The 27,183-nt window shown below is 40.0% G+C and overlaps 2 protein-coding genes across 4 annotated transcripts in view; both read left to right on the top strand.

Annotated features, from left to right (window-relative positions):
- Positions 1-11,698, top strand: part of ttc39a (tetratricopeptide repeat domain 39A) — a 30,620-nt gene extending 18,922 nt beyond the window's left edge. For both annotated transcript variants that reach the window (XM_028587222.1, XM_028587225.1), the window contains 15 exons: positions 744-784; positions 933-1,000; positions 1,125-1,189; positions 1,349-1,448; positions 1,751-1,816; positions 3,316-3,424; positions 3,559-3,626; positions 3,721-3,780; positions 4,400-4,561; positions 4,937-5,028; positions 5,353-5,473; positions 5,908-6,019; positions 6,268-6,382; positions 9,614-9,730; positions 10,069-11,698. In XM_028587222.1, coding sequence (XP_028443023.1) covers positions 744-784; positions 933-1,000; positions 1,125-1,189; positions 1,349-1,448; positions 1,751-1,816; positions 3,316-3,424; positions 3,559-3,626; positions 3,721-3,780; positions 4,400-4,561; positions 4,937-5,028; positions 5,353-5,473; positions 5,908-6,019; positions 6,268-6,382; positions 9,614-9,730; positions 10,069-10,183 — 1,411 coding nt within the window. In that variant the 3' untranslated portion in view covers positions 10,184-11,698. The remainder of the gene's footprint in view (positions 1-743; positions 785-932; positions 1,001-1,124; positions 1,190-1,348; positions 1,449-1,750; positions 1,817-3,315; positions 3,425-3,558; positions 3,627-3,720; positions 3,781-4,399; positions 4,562-4,936; positions 5,029-5,352; positions 5,474-5,907; positions 6,020-6,267; positions 6,383-9,613; positions 9,731-10,068) is intronic.
- Positions 11,699-12,666: 968 nt separating this feature from the next.
- On the top strand, positions 12,667-26,872 carry rnf11b (ring finger protein 11b). 2 transcript variants are annotated; one of them, XM_028587227.1, is made up of 4 exons: positions 12,667-12,757; positions 12,961-13,244; positions 23,994-24,163; positions 25,647-26,872. In XM_028587227.1, the coding sequence occupies exons 2-4, from the start codon at positions 13,122-13,124 to the stop codon at positions 25,816-25,818; spliced, it is 465 nt and encodes a 154-aa protein (XP_028443028.1). In that variant the 5' UTR covers positions 12,667-12,757; positions 12,961-13,121; the 3' UTR covers positions 25,819-26,872. The 2 variants fall into 2 exon arrangements, with proteins under 2 accessions (XP_028443028.1, XP_028443027.1); XM_028587226.1 differs by having other exon boundaries at positions 12,671-13,244.
- Positions 26,873-27,183: the final 311 nt, after the last annotated feature.

Genomic DNA, 27,183 nt, shown 5'->3' with positions numbered 1-27,183 from the left:
CAACACCAGGGTGAAATAATACCTTGATGACCAGTTGATAAACTGTGACAAGGGATTTTTTTTTAGTTCCTCTCAAGTCACCTGCAGTAGTGAATTTTGTCTCGTAAAAGCCAGTCGTCCAGAGACAAGCCGGTTTAGAAACAAACAGAAAAGTTTGATTTTAGAAAATACTAAAACACTTTTTTTTTTAAGTAATAAACAATGATAAAAGTGAGGTTGATCAAACATGTAGATATTTTGACACACAATACATGATACTGTGTCTTTTGAACAGTGGTTCCCATGAGTTTCATTGTACCAGAACCAGAGAACATGCTGAGATCATCCACACTCACTGACAAAAGGAATGTGACAAATGTCTGTTACAATTACTCCCGGAGCTGCTGTGAGAATCTGTCATGACTCAGAGCTGGACTAACAGTACAGCTAATCAGCCCACCCAGATAAACACCCACTCTTCTTCAGACCAACACTGATCTGAAGTTAAAGCTGCAGTTTTCCTATTAAATCTTGCTACTGTAAATGTAATGCATGGTCAGCACCTTGTGGTAACTTCACCTTGCAGCAGATCAGCATCCTGTATTTACTGGAAAGAGGCTGAGTCACTGATATGCATAGAAACAAAATAAGCAAAAAAGCGCAGGACAGTGCTATGCTGCAGAAAAATAATCAGGAAGATTTTTAGTGAAACAAACCCACTGAAAACTCATGGTTGGTATCGTGTTCTGTGCTTTCTCAATCAGGCAACGCAAGAAGTCAAGCTTCTCCAAAAGCTTCACAGAAGGTCAGTAAAGTCCTATACTGATGGGATGATCAACATGTGTCACTGTAATTCATAAAAAGAGATGGCACATGTGTGTATGTGTATATATATTTGGGTTTGGCCATTACTCTCACTCAAGATAACTGTGACATAATCTTTTTCTCCTCAGAGGAACTCCATGCTGAAGTTTGCTACGCCGAGTGTCTCCTGCAGAGGGCAGCACTCACTTTCCTTCAGGTCAGGACCGAGGCAGCCTGTAACTCAATCTGCCACCACTGATACTTTCAGTTTGTTTCAACTCATTCTCTGTTTCTTTTCCTTCTCTTACTCCTCCTGCTCTCTTCCTGCCTCTCTTGTTTAGGATGAAAACATGATCAGTTTCATCAAAGGGGGAATCAAAGTGAGGAACAGCTACCAGACATACAAGTGAGAATTCTAAAGTCCAGAATATCATTATCTGGATCATCAATATCATTCTCTTCTCGTCGTGCTTGTGTTGTTGCCACTCTCTTAGCAGCCCTTGTTTTCTCTCTCTACCTCTGTATTTTTCCCTCTTATTTGGCTTCCTTTATCTTTACCTCACAGAGAGCTTCACACAATGCTCCAGTCCTCTGGATACTCTCATGGCGACAACCACAACCATTTTGAGTGTGGTGTTAAACTGGGAGTAGGAGCCTTTAATCTAGTAAGTAGAAGACTAGTAGAAGTTTGTAATCACACATGAGTCAAAGAAAAGTTGTTTGGCATCATGAATTGTCGGACAGAAGATTGAAACGTACTTGCTTGCCCTACATTTTTTTGTGATGCTTAAGATGTTCATAATGAAACAGAAGCACATAAAGAGCAAAGTATGAATATATAGTAAGATCAGCTATAATCTAAAATGCAGACAAGCAGTGGGGTGTGGGTTTAGTTCTCTTTGTGCACGAGGACTCCGTAATCATGCTGCTAGCCTTTCAATTGCACTGCCTTGTCTACTTCCTGCAGATGATTTCCATGTTGCCCACGCGGACGCTCAAGCTGCTGGAGATTGTCGGTTTCTCTGGTAATAAGGTGAGTTCTGCTGACAAGTGAGAGCCAGAAATGGCTGAAGGAAAGAGCAGCTGGCAGGACTAATGGGTCATGTTAGAGATGTTTGATTTCTCTGGATTATGACTTCATATTATTTGTTGTGCTACATTTTTTGACTTTGTCACTATTGATGTGGTTTATGTAACCACTATACAAAATAATCTGAAGTGGTATGTGATGATCAGGATTCAGGTCCTGATATTGCTCGGGGTATTTTTCTCATCATTTGATTGATTTACCTTCCTGTCTTATATAGACATCTGGAGTCTCAGGAGTGCCAACATGATCTTGACACAGTGAACTTGCATACCATGCATGTATACAGTAAACTACAGTTCAAAAGGTGTGGAATCACCCAGTGATGGATTACTTGAGTCCTGGACTCGGACTTGAGTCAACTTGAGCTTGCGCACTGACGACTTGGACTTGAGGATTTATGAAATCAGACTTGAGCATTCATGAAATAGGACTCGGAACTTGGATGAAGTTTCTGACTACTTTTATGTGTAATAGGCAGTGATGAAGTACTTTAGTCCTGGACTTAGACTTTAGTCTGACGCGAGTCGCTATTCTCTGGACTCAACTCGGACTCAAACTCAGGTAATGGTGACTCGACTCAGACTCAACTTGACTCGGACTCTTCTTTGGTGACTTGGACTCGGACTCAAACACTGGGGACTAGAGACTTGACTTGCACTTAACAGTTGGTGACTCGACTACAACACTGGAATCATGATTTACTTTCATGGCTGACTACTCTATACAGTACGTTTAAAGGGGAGTCTCGGCTTAGCACTATTGGAAATGGATCACTGAATATCAGCTGAACATACTATGGACTGACAAATCACAGTTTAACCATATTCTTTCTAACCATTAGAGTTGAGTGCATGATCGAGGGTCACTTTTCACACAGATTTCTGGACTGGTAAATTGTTCCAACAGTATTCTCCTGTCATGCATCACTGTGGGGACATCGACTAAATGAAATTTCAATCATTTAATTCTTCTTCTTTTGGGCCCAAATCTGTTTTAAATGTTAATAATACATTTGGTGTCTGAATTACACAGTTTTTATCTCTGATAAAATAGCCTTTATTGAAGGAAAGAAGAATACATAAACATAACAGGTGATTCCAAACTTTTGAACAGTAGGGTATGTACTTACATATTTTGCACACAGCCAGTCTGTGACATACTGTTTCTCTGTTCAGATTGGATGCCTAAAAGTACTCTGGTATACATGCAGATGCTGCTCATCCTTCAGCACAAACCTAATAAGAAAACTATAATCTAATTCTTTCCTGCACAGAACAGTTCCTAAAATTGTGTTAGTGTTCTGTATGCAGCTTACACCAGGAGATCTTCCATGAAATGAGACTCAATTCAAACTCAAAACTCTTTTGTTTATGTGTGTGTGTGTGTGTGTGTGTGTGTGTGTGTGTGTGTGTGTGTATTTGTGTTTGTGTGTGTTCATGCAGGAATTTGGTCTCCAGCAGCTTCAGGAGGGCTCTGCAGAAAGCACATTCAGGTCCTTCCTATGTAACATGCTGCTGCTCTGTTATCACACCTTCATGAGCTTCATATTAGGTGAGCAAGGACACACACACACACACACACACACACACACACACACACACACACACACACACACACACACACACACACACACACACACACACCAGAAGGATCTTAGCTGGTTTCGTTCTGTTTGTGTCTCGCAGGCACTGGAGAAGGAGATGTTCAAGATGCAGAGAAACTGCTGCAGCCATATCTTAAAAAATATCCTAAGGTTTGCTAGAATTAAACACTGTTTTTTTTTTTTTAATTCCTGCATAATTAGAAATGTTCCCAAACATACTGTGGGTGGTCTTTTATTTTCTCAGGGATCCATCTTCTTGTTCTTCGCTGGTCGAATAGAGGAGATCAAAGGCAACTTGGATGGTGTGAGTGTCCGTCTTTTCTATACAAAAACAAAACACAGTCAGCAGCACTGCACTTTTCATGTGGAAAATCTTTATTTTTATGCATTACAAATAGCAATGTATTGATGTCAGCGAGTCTGTATTTGGCTGCGGGTTCGACTCCAACCTGCGGCCCTTTGCTCCATGTCTTTCCCCCTCTCTCTCTCCCCTTTCATGTCTTCAGCTGTCCTATAAATAAATTAAGATAAATAAATTATCTTAAAAAAATGTCCCTCTGCTAAACAAACCAGTAATTATATATATATATATATATATATATATATATATCATAATTACCAAAGTAAAAAGAAACACCTCCTGTAAACTAATACTGTATGGCTTTAATTGTTTCTAAAACATGGCAGTAGCAACAACAGACAACATATTAACATGGAAGGAAGACATGTTTGTATATATCGATTGACTTTGTCCTCCTCCACTGATAGTAAGAAGTATACAAAAGGTTTTGAGTTGAGCCCTGTGTCCTCAACACATAATCATTGACCCATACAAACATGATCTGTATTACGTTGCTCACTAACATATTCACGCTGAATATGTTTTAAGAAGGTGGGATCCTAAATGGTTTGTATGTTTCCAGGCTATCAAGCGTTTTGAGGAGTGCTGCGAGGCTCAGCAGCAATGGAAGCAGTTCCACCACATGTGTTACTGGGAGCTGATGTGGTGCTTCACATACAAGAGGCACTGGAAGATGGCCTACTTCTATGCTGACCTGCTCAGCAAGGAGAACACCTGGTCCAAGGTGGGTCACCTCAGTGTTGGATTTCAAACTTATTCTTAGTTTGACTTTTTTTTTGATTTATCAAATTCATTTAAAGTGGTTTCCATAAACGGAAATGTTGTTGACCTGTTCTCAGCTCATAGAGAAACATGTAATCTTCACAACATAAAAATCACCACCACTGTTGATGGTGATAGTGAGAAAGAAAATGAATTACATGTTGTGCTATTTAGAGAGACAGAAAGCCTAGTCAGCACCTTGTAGTGTCTTAAAACCAAGCTAAATACTTGAGTTCTGCAGCCCTGACTCTTTAAACTCCGCACACTCATTTTTTTCTCATCTTATTTAAAAAGGAAAAGATGGGATTGCAGTAGTAACTTTTTTTCCTTCCCTCAGGCTACATATGCGTATATGAAAGCAGCCTACCTCAGCATGTTGACTGCGGATGATTGCCTAACCTTTGGGGAGACTGCGTTCACTCTGTTCAGGTATGAACTAAGAGCCGAGGCACTACTGAAACTACTTACAGCAACCACAGTGAAACACTGACAATTACTGTATATCTACACACAGTCTCTTCTTCTGGGAAGTCTTTGGTAGGGAACATTAATGTAATATTATAATACATCAAGAATTGAATTGGTGTTTTTGACATTCAATTGTTTTTTGTGGCACAAGTGTTTTATTAATGATACACAGCATAAAAAAATGCTCCACTAAGTGAACATATGTCTATGAGATAACTAGAAAATATGTGCCACATATTTTTTCCATACTACTGATATGTATGTGTATACTTTATTATATTTCAGGCAGGTTCCAGGGCTGAAGCAGAAAATAGCGGGGAAATCTTTGCCAACAGAGAAGTTTGCTATCAGGAAAGCCCGTCGCTACCTTGCAGAAAACCCCATTCCTCTTCCTGCTCCTCCACTGGTCAGTACTGGATGAGGCTATGTCATGGCACTGCTTTGCCTGTAGCACGACTGGATGTTTAAACAGTTACTACAGTGTGTATATTGTTTCTTCGAAGGAACTGGATCAACCCCTCCTGGTCCAGGCTATATAAATAGTTGTTAAACTGTAACCTGCTATCCTCTAAGTTAACAGATAAAAGCAGCAGGGCGATGAGTTAAAGAGGTACAGTAACCCTGTGCTCACAAAACCAGGTTTCCAACAACAACAAGAGCAGTTGTTCTGTTTCACCCTGTAACAAAGGCTGTGGAAGGTTGACAGAGAATAACGCTCAATGGCTTTATAATGGAGTCCTCTAACCTTGTTATTTTGCCACTACTTGAGTTGCTGACATTGTTGCTATTAATGAAAATGATCAGATTTTGTATGATTTGTGTACTTTGTGTGTTGTCTAGGAGATGATGTACATCTGGAACGGCTACACAGTCATTGGCAAACACAAAGACCTGACTGAAGGCATGCTGAAAACACTGGATGAGGCACAGACTAATCTCGAGAGCAGCCCAAGTATGCAAAATTATTCACCAGAGCCAAGAGGATACTAATGTATTTAAATCTTTCATTTTTGTTGTTGTTGATATTAATATGCTGAGCTGGATTGCATTTATTTGAGATACTATACTGATGCTACGGTTATTGTGAACATCTCAGAGAATTATATAATCTAGACATTATACTTTTGAATGTTTGTCCAGAATGACTGTACCTTTTTTGTCATCTGTTTGGTCCTTACTATCCTGTTGTGTGTTTGTCAGGGTCTGAGTTCACCATAGATGATCAGTGTCTGCTAAGCCTCTTGAAGGGCCTGTGTCTCAAACACCTGGGGCATCAAGAGGAGGCCGAACACTACTTTACCCTCGTCCTCTGCAAGTAAGCATCTAAACATGTACAGTATATACGTGCTCAACCAAACCAGAAGACCGACAGATGCTCTAGTTTCTGTGTCATCACCAATTAGCCTGATCATAATCGTTGTGTGTCCTCTGGTGAATAAAGGCAGTTCTGTTTTGAAAAACGAGCTGAAGGGTATGAGGGGCCATCTGGGACATTATTCACAATTAACTCACATACATACAAAGGAAATGCTCTCACACCCTCTAGTGAAATGCTTTCATACATATTAGTGAAAAAGTATACTCTCACATACTATACTGAAACCTCCCGCACACACAACTGAATTGCTCATAAACACTACTGAAACGCTCTCATAAACGATACTGAAACGCTCTCATAAACGATACTGAAACGCTCTCCTGCACAACACTGAAAAGCTCTCATGCACAATGCTAAAACACTCTCATAAACGCTACTGAAACCCTCTCACACGCAATACTGAATCGCTCTTAAATACACAACTGAAACAGGAATTCACTTTCAATAGTGTATATGAGAACGTTTCAGTATAGGACGCCCAAATAGCTCAGTTGGTAGAGCGGGCGCTCATATATAGAGGTTTACGCTTCGATGCAGCTGGCCAGGGTTCGACTCTGACCTGCAGCCCTTTACTGCATGTCATTCCCCCATTTCTCCCCTTTAATGTCTGCAGCTGTCCTATACAATAAAGGCCTAAAATGCCCCAAAAAATTATTCCCCCCCCAAAAAAAGAATGTTTCAGTATAGCGCATGAGTGTGTTTCAGTGGTGTTTATGAAAGTGTTTCAGTAGTGTTTATGAAAGCATTTCAGTTGAGTTTATGAGCCCTTTTCAGTATTGCGTGTGAGAGGATTTCAGTTGAACAGGAAGGCGTTTCAGTTGAACAGGAAGGTGATTCAGCATAACAGTAAGGTAGCTGGGAAAAAAATCGCTATCCAGGATTTAAACCTGGGTCTTCCGCATGAAAGTCAATGAAATTAACCTACTTAATGAGTAATTGGCTTATTAATTCCGGAAATACAGAGTTCTGTATTTCCGGAATTAATAAGCTGTATTTCTGCCTCTATTTTTCTGAATTAAGGATGAAACAAGCAAAACAGTTCTTAAGTGGCTGTATTACCTCACAAACTTGAAATTGTTAGAAAACATTGTGGAATACTTGGTTGCACTTTTGCAGTCGTTTACATTACATTACATTACATGTCATTTAGCTGACGCTTTTATCCAAAGCAACTTACAATTAAGTGCATTCAACTGAGAAGGACCAAACTCTAGACAACAAGTAGTAAGTGCAAGTACATTAGCTTTAAATAAGCAAAGCTATAAAGAAACGTATAAAAGTGCAGGTTCAAGAGTTTTTTTTTTTTTTTTTTTTTTTTTTTTTTTTTTTTATATTATCCGAGGTGTAGTCGGAAGAGATGTGTTTTTGAGATGGGTAGGCTTTCAGCCATCCTGATGTCGATGGAGAGCTCGTTCCACCATTTAGGAGCCAGGACAGTGAACAGTCGGGATTTGGTTGAGTGATTAATTCTCCCTCGCAGTGAGGGGGCAGCAAGCAGTTTCGCTGATGCAGAGCAAAGTGGTATATGGTTTGACCATGTCCTGGATGTAAGCTGGGGCTGATCCGTTTGTGGCCCTGTATGTAAGTACTAGTGTCTTGAAGCGGAGGCGGGCAGCAACTGGTAACCAGTGAAGAGAGCGGAGGAGTGGTGTAGTGTGTGAGAACTTGGGGAGGTTGAAGACAAGTTTGTTAGAAACAGTAAATCAAGAATTGGTCACAGCAAATTCAACAGTTCACTGGAGCGTGGCTGTGAAAAGGAAGGCGTGCCGCGCGTGTTTAACACATCCAGACGGGTGTGACGCTAATGTCTTCAGTCAGCAGGATGGCTGCCTAACACAAGCAAGCGTTACCTTAGCATCAGCAGAGAACATCACAACCTAGTCAACAGATGAAGGTTGTGATGTTCTCTACGCCAGTTCTTCTTCTTCTTTAGGGTTTTATGACAGTTATGTTGCATTACTGCCTCCTACTGGAATTACTGTAACCGTCAGCTATTATTTTCTCCTCTTCAAACTGACTGCAGTCGCCAGTATTGTGAACTGTTCAATTTGCTGTGACCAATTCTTGATTTACTGTTTCTAACGAACAACTGCAAAAGTTCAACCAAGTATTCCACAATGTTTTCTAACTATTTCAAGTTTTTGAATCAATACAGCCACTTAAGAAACTGTTTTGCTTGTTTCTGAATTCATCCTTAATTCAGAAAAACAGAGCTCCCTATTTTTGGAACTAAGCCAATGACTCATTAAATCAGAAAGACAGAGCCTGTTTAGATACATAAATTGCAAGATTACCTTTTACCTACAACATCTCAATAGCTCAATGGGTAATATCATTAACTTTCATGTGGGAGATCCAAGTTCAAATTCTGGACAAGGATTTTTCCCAGCCACCTTACTGTTACACTGAGTCACGTTACTGATCAACTGAAACGCCTTCCTGTTCAACTGAAATCCTCTCACATGCAATACTGAAACGGGCTCATAAACACTACTGAAACGCTTTCATGAACACCACTGAAACACATTAATGCGCTATACTGAAACATTCTTATATACACTATTGAAAGTGAATTCTGAGTAATTCAGTATTGCGTATGAGAGGGATTTAGTAGCGTTTATGAGTGTTTCAATGTTGCGCGTGAAAGCGTTTCAGTAGCGTTTAGAAGAGTGTTTTAGTATTGTGCGTGAGAGCATTTCAGTAGCATTTATGAGAGCGTTTCAGTAGCGTTTATGAGAGAGTTTCAGTAGCATTTATAAGAGTGTTTCAGTATTGCGCAAGAGGGTTTCAGTAGCGTTTATAAGAGCTTTTCAGTGTTGTGCCTAAGGCATTAGAGTAGTGTTTATGAGAGTGTTTCAGTAGCATTTATGAGAGTGTTTCAGTAGCGTTCATGAGAGCATTTCAGTAGCGTTTATGAGAGCGTTTCAGTAGTGTTTATGAGCAGTTCAGTTGTGTGTGCGTGATGTTTCAGTATAGTATGTGAGAGTTTAATTTTTCACTAGTGTGTATGAAAGCATTTCACTAGAGCGTGTGAGAGCATTTCACTTGTATGTGTGTGAGGTAATTGTAAATAATGTCCCAGATGGCCCCCCATAGAGGGAATCTTTCTTTCATACTGACTTCACCTCCACACATACTGTAACCACTGTGTTTCGACATAATCTGCAGTGAGTCTCAGATCAAGTATGACCACTACCTGGTTCCTAATGCCCTGCTGGAGCATGGCCTGCTGTGTCTGGAGCAAGGCAGAAAAGCTGAAGCTATAAGACTCCTAGAAACTGCTAAGTAAGTCTGTCAACCAGCAAAACATGTTAAAATAATCTGCACTCACGGAGAAGCTTTTTAAATATAATTAAATATAATATATTTTTTTACACAGTGTATAAACTACACATCATCACTTTCAACATTGTTTTTTTTAATTAAATATGCCTCACCCATTCAACTTTGTGGTTTTTAATAAATCTTACAATCAGAGTTAGAAAAAATGACAAGGTTTGCTTTGACTTGATAGTAAACCATCCTTATGATTTATCGGTTTATTACAATGCACATGAGTGAAGTAAGAATTTAGAGATATACCTCTGATGTGATTGTAAATGTCTCTGTTTGCTTTGTTTCAGGCAAAATTACAAAAACTACTCGATGGAATCACGGACACACTTCCGTATTCAGGCTGCTCTGCACAAGGCCAAGGGCATGGGGGAGAACGGCATCCATGTTCCCTCCAGCCCATAACAGACAGAGGAGGGCACACTAGAGCAGAGATAGTTTCTGTTTCCGCAGTCCCACAATACACTCAGACCAGCCCAGCCCCAACCATTTGGGCGGGCGATTTGTTTTCCCATCAGAAGGGTAGGGGAAGATGGATGCTTGTTTTTCTCATTTGTGCGGCCCTTTCGGGCGACTGCAGTTCTGTGTGGCCCTGACTGGCTAAGGCAGGTTTGCTACGCCCTCTTTCAGAGATATATTATGATGAACGTCACCTCCTTTTGTGATTTGAAATAGAGACAAGTTGAGAAATGTGCCTATATTTATGAACCATTGCTTCTAGCAGGCTTGTTTGTTTAGCACTGTGGCCACCCATAAGGGGCCCACTAGGATAGGAAATAAGGTGACATTTGTGTAGAATAGAAATTGCAGAATGCCTCCACTCCTACCCCAGAATAAAAATGTGCCCAGTTCAGGGTGGCAGGGTTGGATCTAATGGAGCCATGGTACCAAAAACCCGCCATACAAATTACTTATACTAACTCCACCTGGCCAGCAGCATACCTTTTACAAAGCTCCCACACCACTTAATTAATTAATTTAATGTAATTTTGTGATTATTGATAAAATAACTTGAGATGGGAGATGACATATTTATGACACATAAATATGTGTTGATATAGTTTGACATCAGGTACATATTATATCATGCAACTCATCACATGGTCGATGAGGACTATGAGACTGTTTTGTACTGTGTTATTTTATAGATTTTGGTTGACAGGTTTCACCCATATTTAGATATTTGATCAAAATCAATATGACCTGATTAGATTTTTTATATGTTGGATTCACGTTTACACTACATAACCTTTGGTTGATTGTGTTTCTCAGAGTGAGTTTCATTGTGTATTTTAAATTTTCTTCCTTTCCTTAAAACCTACCATCGAAAGACACACATTTATATGGGATACTTTATTTCAGTTTCCTTCTGAAGACATAATTCAATCTGCAATCCTGTTACAATAACCATTACATGTAATGACTTTTGCACAGAACTGGGAAACCAGCCAGCCATGCAAACTCTCCAGAGTCAAAGAATCAGTTGCAGTGAGAGTTGTTCTTTACATTTATACATCGTAAATGGCACCTTTTGCACAAATTATCCCGTTTTAAGAGGACAGTTGAATGTGTCTTTTTTCTGAAAGGCAGACTCCCTCATTTTCTCCTCCTGCTGTGTGGGACAGGCTCCAACAGTACTTGAGCTTGAACAAACAGGCCATTCACACTGAGCAGCGAAGGACTGCGTGCTTGTCCGCCTGTTGCATCTTTAGTGAGTGATGAAGGTCTGAATGGGAACCATCATAGTCTTCCTGCTTTGTGGACGTCCTCTGCTGCTCTTGTATCAGCCATGCTTGACTACAACCATCTATAAAAGGACATGAACATCATAACCACGCTCCTGTGTCAAATATTAATCTGTATATGAACAAACACTTGTAATGACTGATGATAAGACAGAAAGAAAGGGGTCACCTCTAATCGTGTTGCTGGTGAGGTTATTTGAAGGGCTGTGTCTCGGCAACAGAGTGCCAAACTCAGATGGTGTCTCAAGTGTTGGAACTAGAGCACTGATGATTTATTCATGATTAGAGTAAGGTTTGGGATTCAAGACGATGACTAGGAGTCAGTTTCAATTCATTTTAATGGTAAAGGAAATTTACTTTTAATATTGTTTTAACACCTCTCTTTGAAATATTTAAATAACAAATTATATTTAATTTTCTGATAAATAATTAAGCTTATTTTTATTAAACTTAATTATTTATTTATTTCCCTCCCTTTGGTTTTGCAGATATAGTTGAAAGAAACTAACCAAATTTAGTGGCATTCTGATGTTTACAAGCAGCGTATTTTTTTGGGCACGGCTACTACTGAGCAGAATGACATTCCTGTACATACTGAATGTTTCTATTGTAATTTAAGATGAAATGATAAGCAACTAAAAAAACACATCCCATTTTGTGTTGTCTTTTTTGTCATTTGTGCACCACAAACAGAAGCACGAAGTAGGCCTACAATGTGCACAGTACAAAGTGGTATTATTTACAGAACACAGCGGCACTGCTTCTTGCAAATCTTTGCACTCGTTCTCATACGTGTGATCTAATCCTCTAGCTACAGTAGAGTCATCTTGTTGATATGCAAGGCAATGGCAGCCAGAGATAAGAACACAAAGGACTTTGGAATAGTATACACTTCATATTTGATTGAAAATAAACAAAGAAGACGAACAGGAAGAGTGGCAAACAATATTTTGAAGCCTGTACTGGTAATGGCAAAACTACCCAGAAATTGCAATCATAAAGACTCATTTATCGATTTTAGCTCTGTGTTTATGTTTCAGCTAAGAGCAATGTGATCGCGAATTTGATTGGCTGCCGAGAGCTTCCTGCATGTAGCTAAAAGCTCATTGGTTCGTTGTGTGATGGGGCAGGGCTTCGTGTTGCTACATCCCCACCTTTTTTTCGTTGTTCGGCAGCTGCAAACTGGAAAGTCCCTGACAGCCAGGGAGGCTTCAGACAGGAAGACTGCGATGAGGTTTGTCCATCCACATGAAGGATATTAATATTGTCTTTGTTTCGCTACCTCTGCGGATAAAAAAAAAATCTGTGTGGTTGTGATTTCTTTTCGAGTAACGTTAGATGCTCTTTTACGAGTGCTATCTTATATCTCTGTGCAAGCTAGTTCTTTGTGTGGCTAACGTTAGCTGCTAGCTGAGGGATGTTTTGTTGTTGTTAAAGCCCTCCCGTCGTCTGGGAGAGGAGACTCATCAGCTGTGCATGGAGAAACGCCTTCTCTTCTGCTGACATTACGTTATCTGTGAAATTGGCCCGTGAAATCCCGCTGAGTAGCGTTAGTAAAGCGACACCGAGATAGGGGAGAGTTTGACCGAAGGAAGGAGATGGGAAACTGTCTGAAGTCCCCAACCTCGGATGATATTTCTTTGCTACATGAATCTCAGTCGGACCGTGCCAGCTACGGAGACGGTGCTGACCCCGACTTGGAGCCACCGCCCCCCTATCAGGTAACTTTAACCAACTGTTAACTGGAATAAAACATGACCAGCTAGCCTTTGTGTTTTTGTCTTGAAATTAGCCACATTTATTAAATATCTGAAAGTGAGAGGTTTTTGTGTGATGTGTGGCATGTCTGGCCCAGTTCTGCCTTTCTGTAGCCGATAGAAAAGGAGACACCAAGGTGTTAAACAAAACAATATGTGAGGCTAGATCAGCTGTTTACAGACCCAACATCACCCTTGGCCAGCAACCCAGCCCACTTGATACTAATGCGCTTTGTTTTATCCGAAGGTCTTGTCTCTGTCCACCATTTCCCATACATCGTATTATGATTCATCCTTCGCTAATATGATAGCAGCACAGTGTCATTACAAGGCTATCTTGATTCAAACACACTGAGCCATGTAGTTTTGGCTCATATTAAGTGGCGTTAGAAACACACAGACATCTATTATGTAGTGTAGTTCACTTTAACAGTAGGCTACGAACAGTTCTCCATTAAAGAGGGAGTTTTGTAGTTTTGTGAAAGAGTGGCTCTCATAAGTTGCTCAGCTGCTTCATCTTTCACTGATCCCCTCCAGGGCAGCAACTTTATTTGTCTGGTGTCCTTATTTCCTGAATTAGATCAGCTGCAAACAGACAGGCCATGTTGTAGCTGTAAATATGATTCATGGTGTAACCCTTCTCTTGTGTGTTTTTCTATGTTAAGGACCGTCTGGTATGCGTTATGTAAGGCCTTGGCAGAGTTTACCTGTTACTAGGCTAAGCCAAGCCTTATCACTAGATTTAAGATAAGTGTTTTCACAGCATGGGAAACTGAAGGCAATCTCGGGTCATGACAGCTTTTTTTTATAGAGAAGTACTTAATTATGTAACTATTGCCAACAGAGATGACAACATAAAGAGGAAAATTTGCCCCATTGTCTATAATTTGAAAAGCACAATTTGACGTTCATAATTGATTAAATAGACTTCAAATTCTGGATTCTCTGTTTCTAAATAGATATCAAGATAAATAAGTCTCAAGGTATTAGATTGATTTTTGAAATGTCATAAACACAGATTATTGGTTTCCCCTTCGAAGATCTTATTTACTTTTACCATACAGTATATGGCCAGGAAATCTCCAGCTGCTTCTAATTATCGGTTGGCTCAATGTTATTTTTTGGTTCTTTATAGATCGGTGGTTTTTTATCTTTTATCTTATCTGTGTAATTATCAATACATTTCCTTATGAAACCAAAATCAACAAGGAATATGCCTTTTCTTTTTTGTTTTATATATTTATATATCTTAAAAGCTGAAATCACTTATTTTATTATCATTTATTATCAGTGGAATGTCACTCACAGAGTGCCTGCATCAGTCAGTCAAAGATAATATCTGAACATGAGTCCTTGTTATGCATCCATGTCCAGGTTGCTACAAGTATGTCATGTCTGGCATACAACAGTGTGTAATTAGACCGAAGCGGCCAACTCTGGTATCATAGAGGAGAGATGGTATAATAAACAACATAAACATTACTCAGTTTCTTTGGAAGAGCTCTAACTAAGCTTACGGTTATGTTGAGAAATCTGTGTGCAGTATGTTTACTGACAGAGTTTCACAAGAGGGTTAACTAACTAGTTAAAACCTACTTATAAAGGGCTCTTTCAGACCTGCCAGCTCTTTTCTCCCTGGTGACCACAGTAATCAGCACCTTCACCATCTGAACACAGCCTGAGAACACAACACCCATTTTGGTGTGTGCTTGCAGTTCAGATTAACACACTTTGGAAGTGCTGCATGTGTTAGAAAGGGGACTAAAGGCTCCACTATACTCGACTTGAAATTGAAGTTGGCGTTTTCTTAAAAGCTGTCAAGTATGGACCTACGTGTAAAGGCCAGTTTTCTCACTGTGCTGGGGGTCTCTCCTTCATACCAGAGGGGGAGGTTTGCTAGTCATGGTGAAAAACATGATGCCAGAAATCCCAACAGGGAGATCCCAAACAAAGACAACATGAGCTCTGGCTGGGCTTAAGCTGCATAAAATGAATACAGAAGACAGACAATGAATTTGAACCAACCCTGGTATTGTTTGTGGCTTGTAACGATCACAATAAAAATGTAATCGAGAAAAAAAATTATTTTGCACATTACGTTTTGCAAGTAAACTCTTATTTTAAACTCTTGTGTTCTGAATGAAAAGGAAAAGTATTAAGGGTAGTTTCACAGTTCACTGTGTTGTCACTGTTGATTTGTTTAACTGTTTCACTGTTTTTAAAATAAAAAAAATGCGACATCATCCCAAAAGTCAATGACTAATCGTGTTAAATAATCGTGATTCCAATATTGACCAAAATAATCGTGATTATGATTTTTCCCATAATCGAGCAGCCCTAAAACATAAGCAACATTATTTAATTAAGATTTGTATTTCAAGTGCTGGATTCTGGGGTCTTCTCTATTTTATACAGTGTCATGAAAAAGTATTTTCCCCTACCTAATTTATTCTACTTTTGCATATTTGTCACAATTAATTATTTCAGATCTTCCAACACAATGTATATAATATATTGAGGTGATGTTTGCATTCAACAGGCCTAGCAGTAATTAAGCCTAATTGTGTTTAGTCTAATTGAACCCAATTATCACTCAATTTAATTAATGAATTGGTTGAATGAGTAACTAAAAAGGGAATTACTTTTTTACACAGGACCAGTTGGTGTTGCATCACTGTTTTCCTTCAATACATGAAATTCACTCGTCTTGTCTTTTGAGTTTTTGTTGGAAGATGTGACAATGTGTGACAAATGTGCAAAAATTGAATAAATCAGGAAGGGGGCAAGCATTTAACTTTTCACTGCACTGTTTATGATCTGTGGTTCAGTCTAAAATGTGATAATAGCTGGTAACTGAAGCTGTTGAACTGTGGAAACAACAAGGTAGTTTCCTGGGCATTCGGGAAGCTGATATAGAGGATTTCTTTCAGGTTGCCTGGATCTGACTCACTTTGCTGTCACAATCATTCCTAGTTGGAAATGATAGCAACCACAGGTTAAGCAGGAGCAGCACTTCAGGCTTACATGTAAAACATGCAACTAATCACGTTGTTAACTAATTGTAGAAGACATGCATTGGGGAGCGGTAATTGAAAATTTCAATGAAGTGAATATCTTCAAAACACGGAGCATGACTGCACGTAGAAGAGTTTAACTGCATCGCACTCATCAGACACTAACCCTGAGGGTTACAAAGTTCTGCTGCTACTTAAGTTCGTCTGTCACGTTGACGCAGATCAGACCATGTTTCCTGGGAATCCACAGTCAGCGGTGAGTCAGAGGAGGGTGAATTACGGCATCTGGAGCGGAGTCTACCCACTACAGAGGCTGCCACTGTTTAAAACTAGCCGCAACCTTGTTTGAGATCATTTCATCAGAAACAACAGATTTTGAATACTGTTGGTTTAGCATTTTCTTAATTAGCTTAATATCAGAGAATTGCAGTCCATGAAGTTATGGTCTGCATACACAAAGGAAGGGTGGAATGGTGGATGTTGAAAGCTAAATGGATGCGATCAGCTCTGAGCCAACCACTTAGGCTAGTGGTGTGTGTGTGTGTGTGTGTGTGTGTGTGTGTGTGTGTGTGTGTGTGTGTGTGTGTGTGTGTGTGTGTGTGTGTGTGTGTGTGTGTGTGTGTGTGTGTGTGTGTGTGTGTGTGTGTGTGTGTGTGTGTGTGTGTGTGTGTGTGTGTGTGTGTGTGTGTGTCTGTGTGTGTCTGTGTCTGTGTCTGTGTCTGTGTCTGTGTCTGTGTCTGTGTCTGAGGCTGAGGCTGAGGCTGAGGCTGAGGGAGTGCAGGTCTGTTTGAGTGAGTGTGTTGCATAAAATGCATTATGTGGTGATTTGGAAAGCAGCTGGTGACACGACTTCTGACTAGTTGCTGTGAGACTGGGCTAAGAGATAAGGCACCCCTGTGTGTTTTCATTTGAGAGGGTGAGAATTTGTGTGTGTGGGCCCCCTGGTATGGCTTCTAATGCCCCTGTCTCCCTTGTAAGCCTCAGAGATGGGAGCAGTGACAGGATTTTTTATTGTTCACATTCAGTTTGGCACAAAGTTCTTTATGCTGCTGTCAGCGAGCTGTATGGCCTAACCTTATTGGCTGGAACACCTTGAAGACTTTAAAAGAGTCACTGAGGTTTTTGTGTGTTTGCATGTAGCTGAACTTTCTAGCTTTGTAACTTTGTAGCTGGTCTTTCGTTTTCTCTCACTTCTGTGTGAACAAGAGGCCTAGGAAGAAAGAAATGATTTAAAACATGTCAAATAAGCGCCTGCTGCTCTGCTCAAAGACCAAGGCCAAATCTTCTTTTCAGATGGTGCACGCCACTGACCGTAGGGGATACACACACAATTGAAGAGCACAGAGCCGGTCAACCACCTGCCTTGCCCTCAAGATGAAAGGGCTTGCTGTCAGCAGTTTGGTTTGAGCTCAGCCAGCTTGGTCAGAAGAAATGGGGAGAAAAAAAGTTTGCTTCAGACGTTCATAATTAGCTGTCAAACCTGGAGTAGAGATGAGGAAAAGCATGGGGGATTTTCAGCTAACGTTGTTAACATGGAAAGCAAGCTTGTCGGCTAGTCGGCTTGTCAGCTAACCTTAAGATCAGTGAATTGTGGTGTTAGCCTACAATGTTATAATTGTTTTCTCTAACGCTGTTGTTAACATGTTTAATGTTATAATGGAAAGTAAGCTTGTCGGCTAGTTGGCTTGTCAGCTAACGTAAGATCAGCAAATTGTGGTGTTAGCCTACAATGTTAGTTCAATGTGAAGGATTTTGGCAAGGCAATCTCCTCTACTGCATTGGTATTGTTATCTGATTTTTAATGTGTATCTTGTCGTAAGATATGAGCAAAATGAAAACGAACATGTAATGAAACAAGACCCATTGGTGTCTGGTTTGACGTTAAAGAGTGATCAAAACACCTGCTCTGGCGGATCATTTGATGTTGTTTAATGCTAAGAGAAAACGGGCTTTTTTTTACTCCACACTAGACCAGTTTTAAGGTTGTTTTTTAAGGGGGGGCTGTATAAAATGTGTCACCTTTTTCAGCCCTTCTGAGTTTGCAGGTATGATTCTTATAATGCTACAATCAGGGAAGGCAGGAAAAGAGCATGACCTCCTTACTGTGTTCAGATAACAGTAATGTGTCAGGCAGATGAGTTCAACTTAAGTGCCACTGACTTCACCACAGGCATGACTACGTCACTTAATTGAGGTAGTGTTGGTTTTTAGCCTTGTAAGGCAATGATACACCCCATCAGAGAGCCCAGATTACCTACCGTCTTGACCTCATATGGTAAAAGAAACATTAGGGGACGACGTGGGGGAGGCGGTGCTGCTGACAAACAAGCCATTGTACTGCAGGTCAGTGACATAGACTGTGAGCTTTGGCTGGCACACAGCCACATAGGGTTGCTGTTTCTGAGCACGCACCACAAGGACCAGGACTCAAATAACTCTTTTGTCTCTCCTTGACTCCCTCTCAAAGTTAAGTTCTCATCTTCCTTTGAATGACAGTTGGTTCATATAATCAGAGGGGTCAAGGTAGTTTTAGTCATTATATTACAGTGGCATAAGTGAAAGGCTGTAAAGGGTCTATATAATGTGGTACAGACTCCCCTGATAGTTTATTTTTAATAAGATTATATAAAAAAAAAAAAAAAAAAATATGATTACTTTTTATTTACTTTGTTACACTTTTCCCTTTTCCACCAAGATATATCCATTATGTTCATTATCCACAGTTTTTGTGTGGCTACAGTGAATACTTTGTGTAAGTGTTTTGTCATGTGTTAATGTCTAAATACTAGGGTTAATACCCGTAGCCTATATCAACGCTCCAACATCCAGGCTGATGAAGTAAATGCGATACATACATACTGTTTATCGTCACCTCGTCAGCCTGTCCCATTATCACATCAACAAACACATCCTGTGATGCTAATATCCATTCTTCTCCTCCTCCCATTGTTGTCATTGTTACCTGTGTGCATGTCTGTGTGATCAAATGAGCACATAGTATTTGCCTGTATTGTGCGCAGGTGTCTGCAAGTCTTGTTAAAAGATTTAGTTACTCTGCAGTCTCTAGAACGAGGGCTACGATTTCAGAGCCTGCTAATGCTTCATGTTTCTTCTCTTTAAGTGCATATTGACACTGCTTAGCTTGCACAAAAGATGCAGCCACATTTGTCAATTAGATATTTTCTGTACTGATTGATGAAGGTTTGGAAGATTTGCAGACAAAATGCATTTTTGTATTTGCAATATGTTGTAACTAAACTGTTCTTACAACGTGTTTAAAAACAGGAATTTTGCCCAGTCATCTGCCTGTCTGCAACCCATTTCCCATATCCACATATACATTTCTACTGTAGCAGTCTGCCTGCTCAGGACCAATTTTTGTAAATGTTACATCATGGCTTGACTAGGAATAAAGCAGTGATATTCACAAATACACAAGCATGCAACAGATTATGTTTTTGCATAATGCAGTTTTACATAGCCATCAAGGTGATGCTATCTCTGGAAGCACAGGAGGAAAATGGTCACTGTGTTTCCCTTTTTTAAAGGCATTCTTGTGATGCTTGTAGTGATATTCCACCCAAAATCTATCCCTTTTTAGTCCAGCTGGGGAGACATTTAATTGTAATTTTCAAAATCCACCAATTTGGCAGCTTCTGAGGGTATTCAGAACTCCCTGCTGTTATGTCAATTTCCAACATGTTAATGATCTTCAATGAGTAGAAACACTTTTCAAATATTTCTGGAACAGTCATTTAATGTGGTGACATTGTGGATTATAACAATATAGGAGATGCCAAATACCAGCACCGGGCCTAGATACAGTAATTGATCCAGTGATGTTGAAGTGAAAGGGGCTAGTGTGGTTCTAACCCATTTCCCTGCGTGCTCTTGAAGCTGACGCTGTTGCCTGTTATTGAACTTGTGGGCTGACAGTGCCTCTATCTTTCATTGTCCCACTCTTGTTTTTTCTGAACTGAAAATGGAAGAGCTAGGCCTAAATCCCTCCCCTTTCCATCTATCTTTTTCACTTTCACTGGGCATCTGCTCTCATTCCTTGTTTCCTACAATCTTCACCTTCCTCCCCGTTCACTATTAGCAGTCTGGGCCTGGCAGGCTGACAGTTTTCTGCTGCTGTGCCCGGCTCAGTAGCCAACAGCATGCTTGGCAGAGCAAACCAGGGTCTGTACTTTGGCTCCCCCCTTAGTCCCCCTTTCACCCTCGCCTACTCCCTCTGTCTCACTCTCCATTTCTGTGATTGTTGTCCCTTTGGTCAACCTGAGGTCACAGAATGAACAGTTGTCACAGACCAGCTGACACGCCATGTATGAAGGAAGGGCGAGGCATATGACAACAATTACACTGCTGACCAATAGGGCTGCCACCTCTTAGTCGATTAGTCGACTAATCGGTCGTTTTGGTCTTCGTCGACTAAGATTTCTTTAGTCGATTAGTCATTTTTTATGCTTATTCATGCTTAATTACTTATTTCCAAGAAACTTCTGAGCACATTTATGGTAAACACAAGATTTAAAGTGGTGCTTTTGCAGGATTAATTGTGGAGAAACTCAGTTTTACAGATGGTTAATTAACTACATTTATATTGTGCTTTTCTAGTCTTAACCACCTCTCAAAGCGCACAGCTCTGTCAATTAAATCAACTAATCGATTAGTCGACAAAATTGTATAAGTGTTAGTCGACTAAGAATTTCTTTAGTCGAGGACAGCCCTACTGACCACTACACAGTCAACCACCGGAACACAAACAGAGTCCAGCTGCTGCCCCCCTCTGAGGCCCTGTCCATAGCTTTTATTGCTGCTGCCTGGCTGTCGTCGCTTTTTGACACGGGAGAAAGCAGTGGCTGTCAGGGGAGCAGCAGATAGCCTCAACTACTAAAGTCATGGCATAAAATTCTGAGGTGCTAAGAGGCTGACAGCTAGCTTGGTCATCGTTCTGAATTTTCTGAAAACCATTTAAAAAGAAAGAAAGCTTTTTAAGAATTAAAATGAGATTACATTACCATTAAAAAGCTTGGAATCACCTGCCACAAAAGCTTGATTGGGTACTGTCAGATGGCTGAGAGGACTACTCTATATTTTGAAATAGTCTTTAATGCTTTTAGGTTGTAGAAAGTCCTCTTTACAAATATGTTATTTTGTATAAAGGGTTTGCAGAAGACATAGATGCTGCTCTAAGGTTCAACCAGACTGACAATTCTAAGAGACAAAGATACCTCTGAGCAACATTAAATAAGAATAGAAGAAATCCCCAGTCATTGGTAAAAGAAACTGGAAGCTTTGCATCAAAATGTGTGCAGATTTAAATAGGAACAGTTTACTGTTTTAGTGTGAATGCACAAAATAACCAGCTGGAATTAACAACGTTTTGTTGCGCACATGACAGATTGTATCACAAACCAGCCAACAGGAATATATTATCATTTTTAGTTACAATTAAAAGGCAAACTGACTTACTGTATTTGCACCAGCATTTAAACAAAGGTCTTCAAAGTGTTAAGGCAGGTAAACATAAAGCATGTAAAGTTAAGCATGAAGATGTAACCCTTCCTCCTCCCTTTTTATTTTGTCACTCATCTTTGAATTAACTTATAAACCCTGCCTACTACCATTCAGCCAAAAAGAAAGAAGGAAAAGGAGAGTGACTTAAGTGGAACACCAATATTTAGCACAGTAGTTACTTTACCTGCTATTGTATGCAGGCAGATCAGCGACACAGCCATACATGTTATAGGGTGCAGATAGATTTCTCCCCTGCTAAGGCCGGTTTTATCTCCAGTTGCATTCATTCAAGTGTTTGGGGCTTGTATCAAAAGGTCATCTCTGGAGTGTGGATATACAGGTGGTTAATATTGGAGCTCACTCAATGGCATTAGAGTGGACTTAGCCTAATCTATGACCCTGCTGTGGGATGCAATTCAGTTTTCTGACATGAAGGTTTAGCACGCTGTAGGAGGAGAGAATCAGTGTTCTGAGGCTTTGGGCTCACTTAGGGAGACGAGGAATTAGTAACCACACCACAAAGGAGTGTGTAGTGAATATATAAGAACGTATGAGGCTAGAGGAAGGAAAGGAAGTCGGACCACAAAGTGAGAGAGTTGAGTAAATCGCAAGTTGTGTTTTAGAAAGTAGGGAGATGCAGACATAGGTAGTGTACAATACAGAGAAAAAAATATATACTGTATATATACATGCCTATTCTGCCCTGAATTTATGTAACTGTTTTCTACTGTTGGAATTAATCTACTTTATCAAATACAAGGATATAAAGGAGGACCAGAACAGATAAAACTGTAAATCAATCTGTCCTATCACTGCCATTTCTTTCTCAGTCCATGTATGGCATTCTGTTTTTACAGGAAATTAAAGCATGTTACTTCAGCTTTTTTGGTCCTTTTAGTGGTTTGGGGGTGTGGTTATAGGATTTTTGTCAATTGTTTTGGTTCAGTTGACTCATTACGATCTGATACTGAAATTCTGGTTTGTCATTTTGATTTGATGTTACTTGCATTACACTTGTAACAACATTGTATGTGGTTTAGTGCAGCAATATAAAAGATTGATGACAGACATAATGAAAGACCATCATCTTGACACTTTTCATGTTCAGTTTGTAGTTGGGTTAAACTGAAGACAAAGTGTAGAAGGAGGGGGGTTGGCTGCTTTAAAATTTAGTGCAGTCAAGTTTCCACACTTTGAATAGATATTTCCTGCTATAAGCAGTCTGTAGTGACTTCAGTGGTGTTTGTATCTAAGTCAAGTGAAATTGTTTTATTAATCCGATTTCCAATTTAAATCTGGTTAGCTACAATGAAGCTAACCAGTTAGATCATTTTTTTTTTTTTATCATGCACCAGTTTGAAAACATTTCTTATCTCCAGCCAAGTCGGCCGTGTAGCTCTCTGCTGCAGCAGCTGTTTGCACAAGGCATGTGAAAACACTACCACCTACTGCCTGTGATCGTAATCCCACAAAATGCCCTGAAATATTGTTGGCTTGTAATCAATCATTGATTACATCAGTTATTGACAATAGTTATTGTGCTAGTTTCAGTCCTGCCGGCCGATTTTGCATCCGGGATAATTGCATATTAAAACAAAGAATGTGTGTTGGATTGGGAGACTCTTATAGTCAACTGAGTACCTTCATTGTGTAGTGAAACTAAGTGAAATGCCCTGAGTGAGGGATTTCCATACTAAGGCTTTACTGGCAGGTGGTGACATTATTCCGTCTCTCCCTAAAAAAACATAAACACTTTCGTCCCAGCTCATAGAACGTGTTTGTGCCATAACTTAAAGAAAGTTTCGTAAGCCTGTGGTTCATCTGCCTACCCGACTTGACATCCACCGAAAGTAATAACAAGAACAACATCTTCTGCTTTTCTTAGAATAACATCTCACAATGGTAGAATTAAAGGTGGAGAGAGATTTATGAAACTAGAATATTAGTTGTACTGCAGGGTATCTACAAAGTCCTCTCATATTCCATTTCCTGCTGTAAACCAGACCTCCAACCACTTGACTATGACTTTCCTAAGCAGTGTGAGAGCAGCAGAAAAATAGAAATAGGGTTGCTAGTGAGGTGTCTGCATGAAGTAATCGTGACTTCTCTGTAAACTCTCCACAGAAGACCGTTATTTAGTCTGACTTTTTTATGTGCTCTTCTCTTTCTCTTTGTGCAGGAGCAGATCCATGTGCCTATCTACCACCCAACACCCAGCCAAGCACGACTGGCCACTCAGCTGACCGAGGAGGAGCAGGTTCGCATCGCACAGCGAATCGGACTCATCCAACACCTCCCAAAAGGCGTGTACGACCCAGGGCGCGATGGCTCTGAGAAGAAGATCAGAGAGTGAGTAGAAACGCCGGGGTCAGACTCAGCAGCAGGAGTTACACACACTAACACAGTTGGGAGAGCTACTCCTTCACTGCAGTGATCTGTGTTTAAGCAGGGTGTTTGTAGGTCTTTAGAAATGCCTTTAAATAGAATGATCTAAATTCACTGTCTAAAATTGAATCAATTCAAGTTTCTGGAATAATATTATCCTAATAATAATAATAATAATACCTTTATTAATAAAGCGCTTAAAAAAAGACCATGTGTTGGCTTCCCTGAACTCCTCCAGTAGGTCGTTCCACAACTTGGGGCACCGAGCAGAAAAGGCCCGATCACCTTTAGTTTTCAGTTTTGAACAGGGAGTGACCAAGAGTGACCTACCAGAGGATCTCAGGTCATGTTTTGGCTCGTATGGGGTAAGAAGTTCAGCCATATATTTTGTAAGGGTGGTAATCTCTTGGCACCTCACGATTCGATTCCGATTCAGAGGCAGAGGCATTCATGCATGTACATTTCCATGCGTGATTTCAAAAAATATACATATAAATCTGAGTTTGCTACTCACTTCCTAGACAAAGCAGCCAGACAATGCTTAGATTTTGACATATATTTGTCACACAGAAGTGTTAATGAAATGTTTTGTCTACTGATGCTTAAGCCTTAAACATGCTTGTGAAAGTCACCTTCTCTCACAGTAATCTTCCATGTCAGAGGCTCAGTCATGTTTAAAGGTGGATAATTGGCTTCTTAGAACATGAAACATGAGGTGATCCGATGTAATGTGATAAAGTAAATGAACAGCCTATATGTGTGTGTGTGTGTGTTTATTTATATATATATATATATATTTCTTTTTCATTATTATTATTTCTTGATAGTTATCAGAATCGAGCATCGAATCGTTCTAGAGAGAATCGATGCATCTAAGAATCGATTATTTTTCCCAAACATATCCTTTCTTAGCTGAAAGAAGCAGGTTTGGACAACTGAATGAATGTGCTGATCGAAGTTGAGGTGTTTGTCTGTTCTTTTTTAGAAGTCAAAACAATTAACCACAAAATAACCTATGAAGTTAAACTTGGCTGTTGTCACATGCAAATAAATTCAAATGTCGTCGTGAGAACTTAGTTTGTCATAATTAGTGTGCATGCCCTGCTATAATACAGAGATGGATGGTTATACATTATATATACATTGTCGTGGCATTTTAGAGTAATGCACATTGCTGTAAAAGTAGTGTGTGTATTATACAATCTATAAAAAATGTTTTATAGTCTAGTGTCATGTTTAAAACCTATGAATAGTTCTACTCAACCTACTGTATTTGTATTTTGTAGACACTTGCACTGTCCTTCACATTTTAAATTGAATAATGCACTGCAAGTCAATGTAGTGTCAAGTGGCAAAATAATTTTTTATTGAACTTCCATTTTTTTCTGCATTTCTGTGCTGTCCATATCCAATCCCTAACAAAATGTACCTGTGTTCACCTACACAGGTGCGTCATCTGTATGATGGACTTTGTGTACGGAGACCCCATTCGGTTCCTACCCTGCATGCACATCTATCACATGGACTGTATAGATGACTGGCTGATGAGATCCTTCACCTGCCCCTCCTGCATGGAGCCTGTGGACGCCGCGCTGCTTTCTTCCTACGAGACCAACTGACACACACACACACACACACACACACACACACACACACACACACACACACACACACACACACACACACACACACGAGTTAGCCTGCTGGACAGGATTAGAGGAATGAACAGAGTGTTAGTGTTAAGGATGAGCAGGTAGGAGCTGGATCGAGGAGAGAAGTAAAAGACCGGAACAGAAAATGAGGGTTATGAGGGTACAAGTGTCAAGGGGAGGGGATGATGGTTAACTGGTATGATTATGACATTTCCAAGATCTGCTTTTATATGCGTGAATACACAAACAACCGTTCCCATTCACACCATACAGGAGGAAGGTAATGTGACCACCATCATCAGGCTGCAGATTGTGCTTGATGGACTGCTGAAGCCTGATTGCTATAATGTCACACTGCAAGACAAGAGGAAAGAAACGCCCTTCAGAAGATCTGCCAGATTCTTTGACATGTCTACAAAGGGTATGACTCCACACACACACTGTTGCAGAGTCATATCTGCTTGCAAAAACTGCTACCGATGCAGATGTGTGATTTAAGGACTGCTGGAACTGCACGTCCGACTTGAGACTAAGGACATCAGATATATTCTGCAGACACACCACAGGCCTTCACTGGACCACGGCACCCAGGCCCGTAGTTGTCTGTCTGTAAAGACCTTTTATGAGAAAAATAAGATTGGTCGTTGGATGGATTGATCGTCCCGTAGCTTTGTGAAATCTGTTCTGTGTTTGTTTTTGTCAGTCAGCATAAGGGCTTCGTCGAACCAGTATAACACAGATATGACAGGAAATACAGTATGTGCTTTTGTCACTAATGTGATCAATAGATGGGTCGACTGTTGCTTTCAAGCTATCGACTCCTCATGACTTTCTCAGTCACAGTGAGATCTCAGATTATTGGCCAAAGCACTAGTAGACCAGTTAACAAACCATTGATACAAATCAGTGGTATTTGCACTTCTTATATTAGACTTATGACAAAAGTTGACCATATGCATTTAGTAATTATGTCAAAGTGAAGTATGTGATTTCAAGGACAGAATTAAAAACATACACAAGGGTTGGGCTCATTTAATGTGTTTGCATATGTTAGGTATCGCTTAATTCAACATCCTGTCCTGTGGCAAACGTGTTCATAAAACCAGACCTAAAGCAAACATACGGGAAACTGTTAACGCTGGCAGGTGCTACCATCAGGACACTGGTGATGGATAGTCAACAACATACATTGTTGACTATGTGTTCCCAGTTTAGAAAGTTTATGTTTCTATCCATTTTTATTTTCAATCAATTTGAGGCCTCAATCATAATGAAAGTCCTTTTTTTAAATTTTAAAATGTCTATTGCCCAAGTCACCCAGTTTACTGTTAA

The sequence above is a fragment of the Perca flavescens genome, chromosome 9 (assembly GCF_004354835.1).
Source record: "Perca flavescens isolate YP-PL-M2 chromosome 9, PFLA_1.0, whole genome shotgun sequence".
Classification (NCBI taxonomy): domain Eukaryota; kingdom Metazoa; phylum Chordata; class Actinopteri; order Perciformes; family Percidae; genus Perca; species Perca flavescens.
Note: the sequence above shows the minus strand (reverse complement) of the source record. Positions and strands in the feature narration are given on the sequence as shown.

What these genes read in the sequence shown, in the direction of transcription:
- rnf11b (XM_028587227.1), top strand. Translation starts at nt 13,122, where the DNA reads ATGGGAAACTGTCTGAAGTCCCCAACCTCGGATGATATTTCTTTGCTA. An exon ending in AGCCACCGCCCCCCTATCAG is followed by an intron (nt 13,245 to 23,993) that starts GTAACTTTAACC and finishes CTCTTTGTGCAG; the next exon opens with GAGCAGATCCATGTGCCTAT. An exon ending in TCTGAGAAGAAGATCAGAGA is followed by an intron (nt 24,164 to 25,646) that starts GTGAGTAGAAAC and finishes TCACCTACACAG; the next exon opens with GTGCGTCATCTGTATGATGG.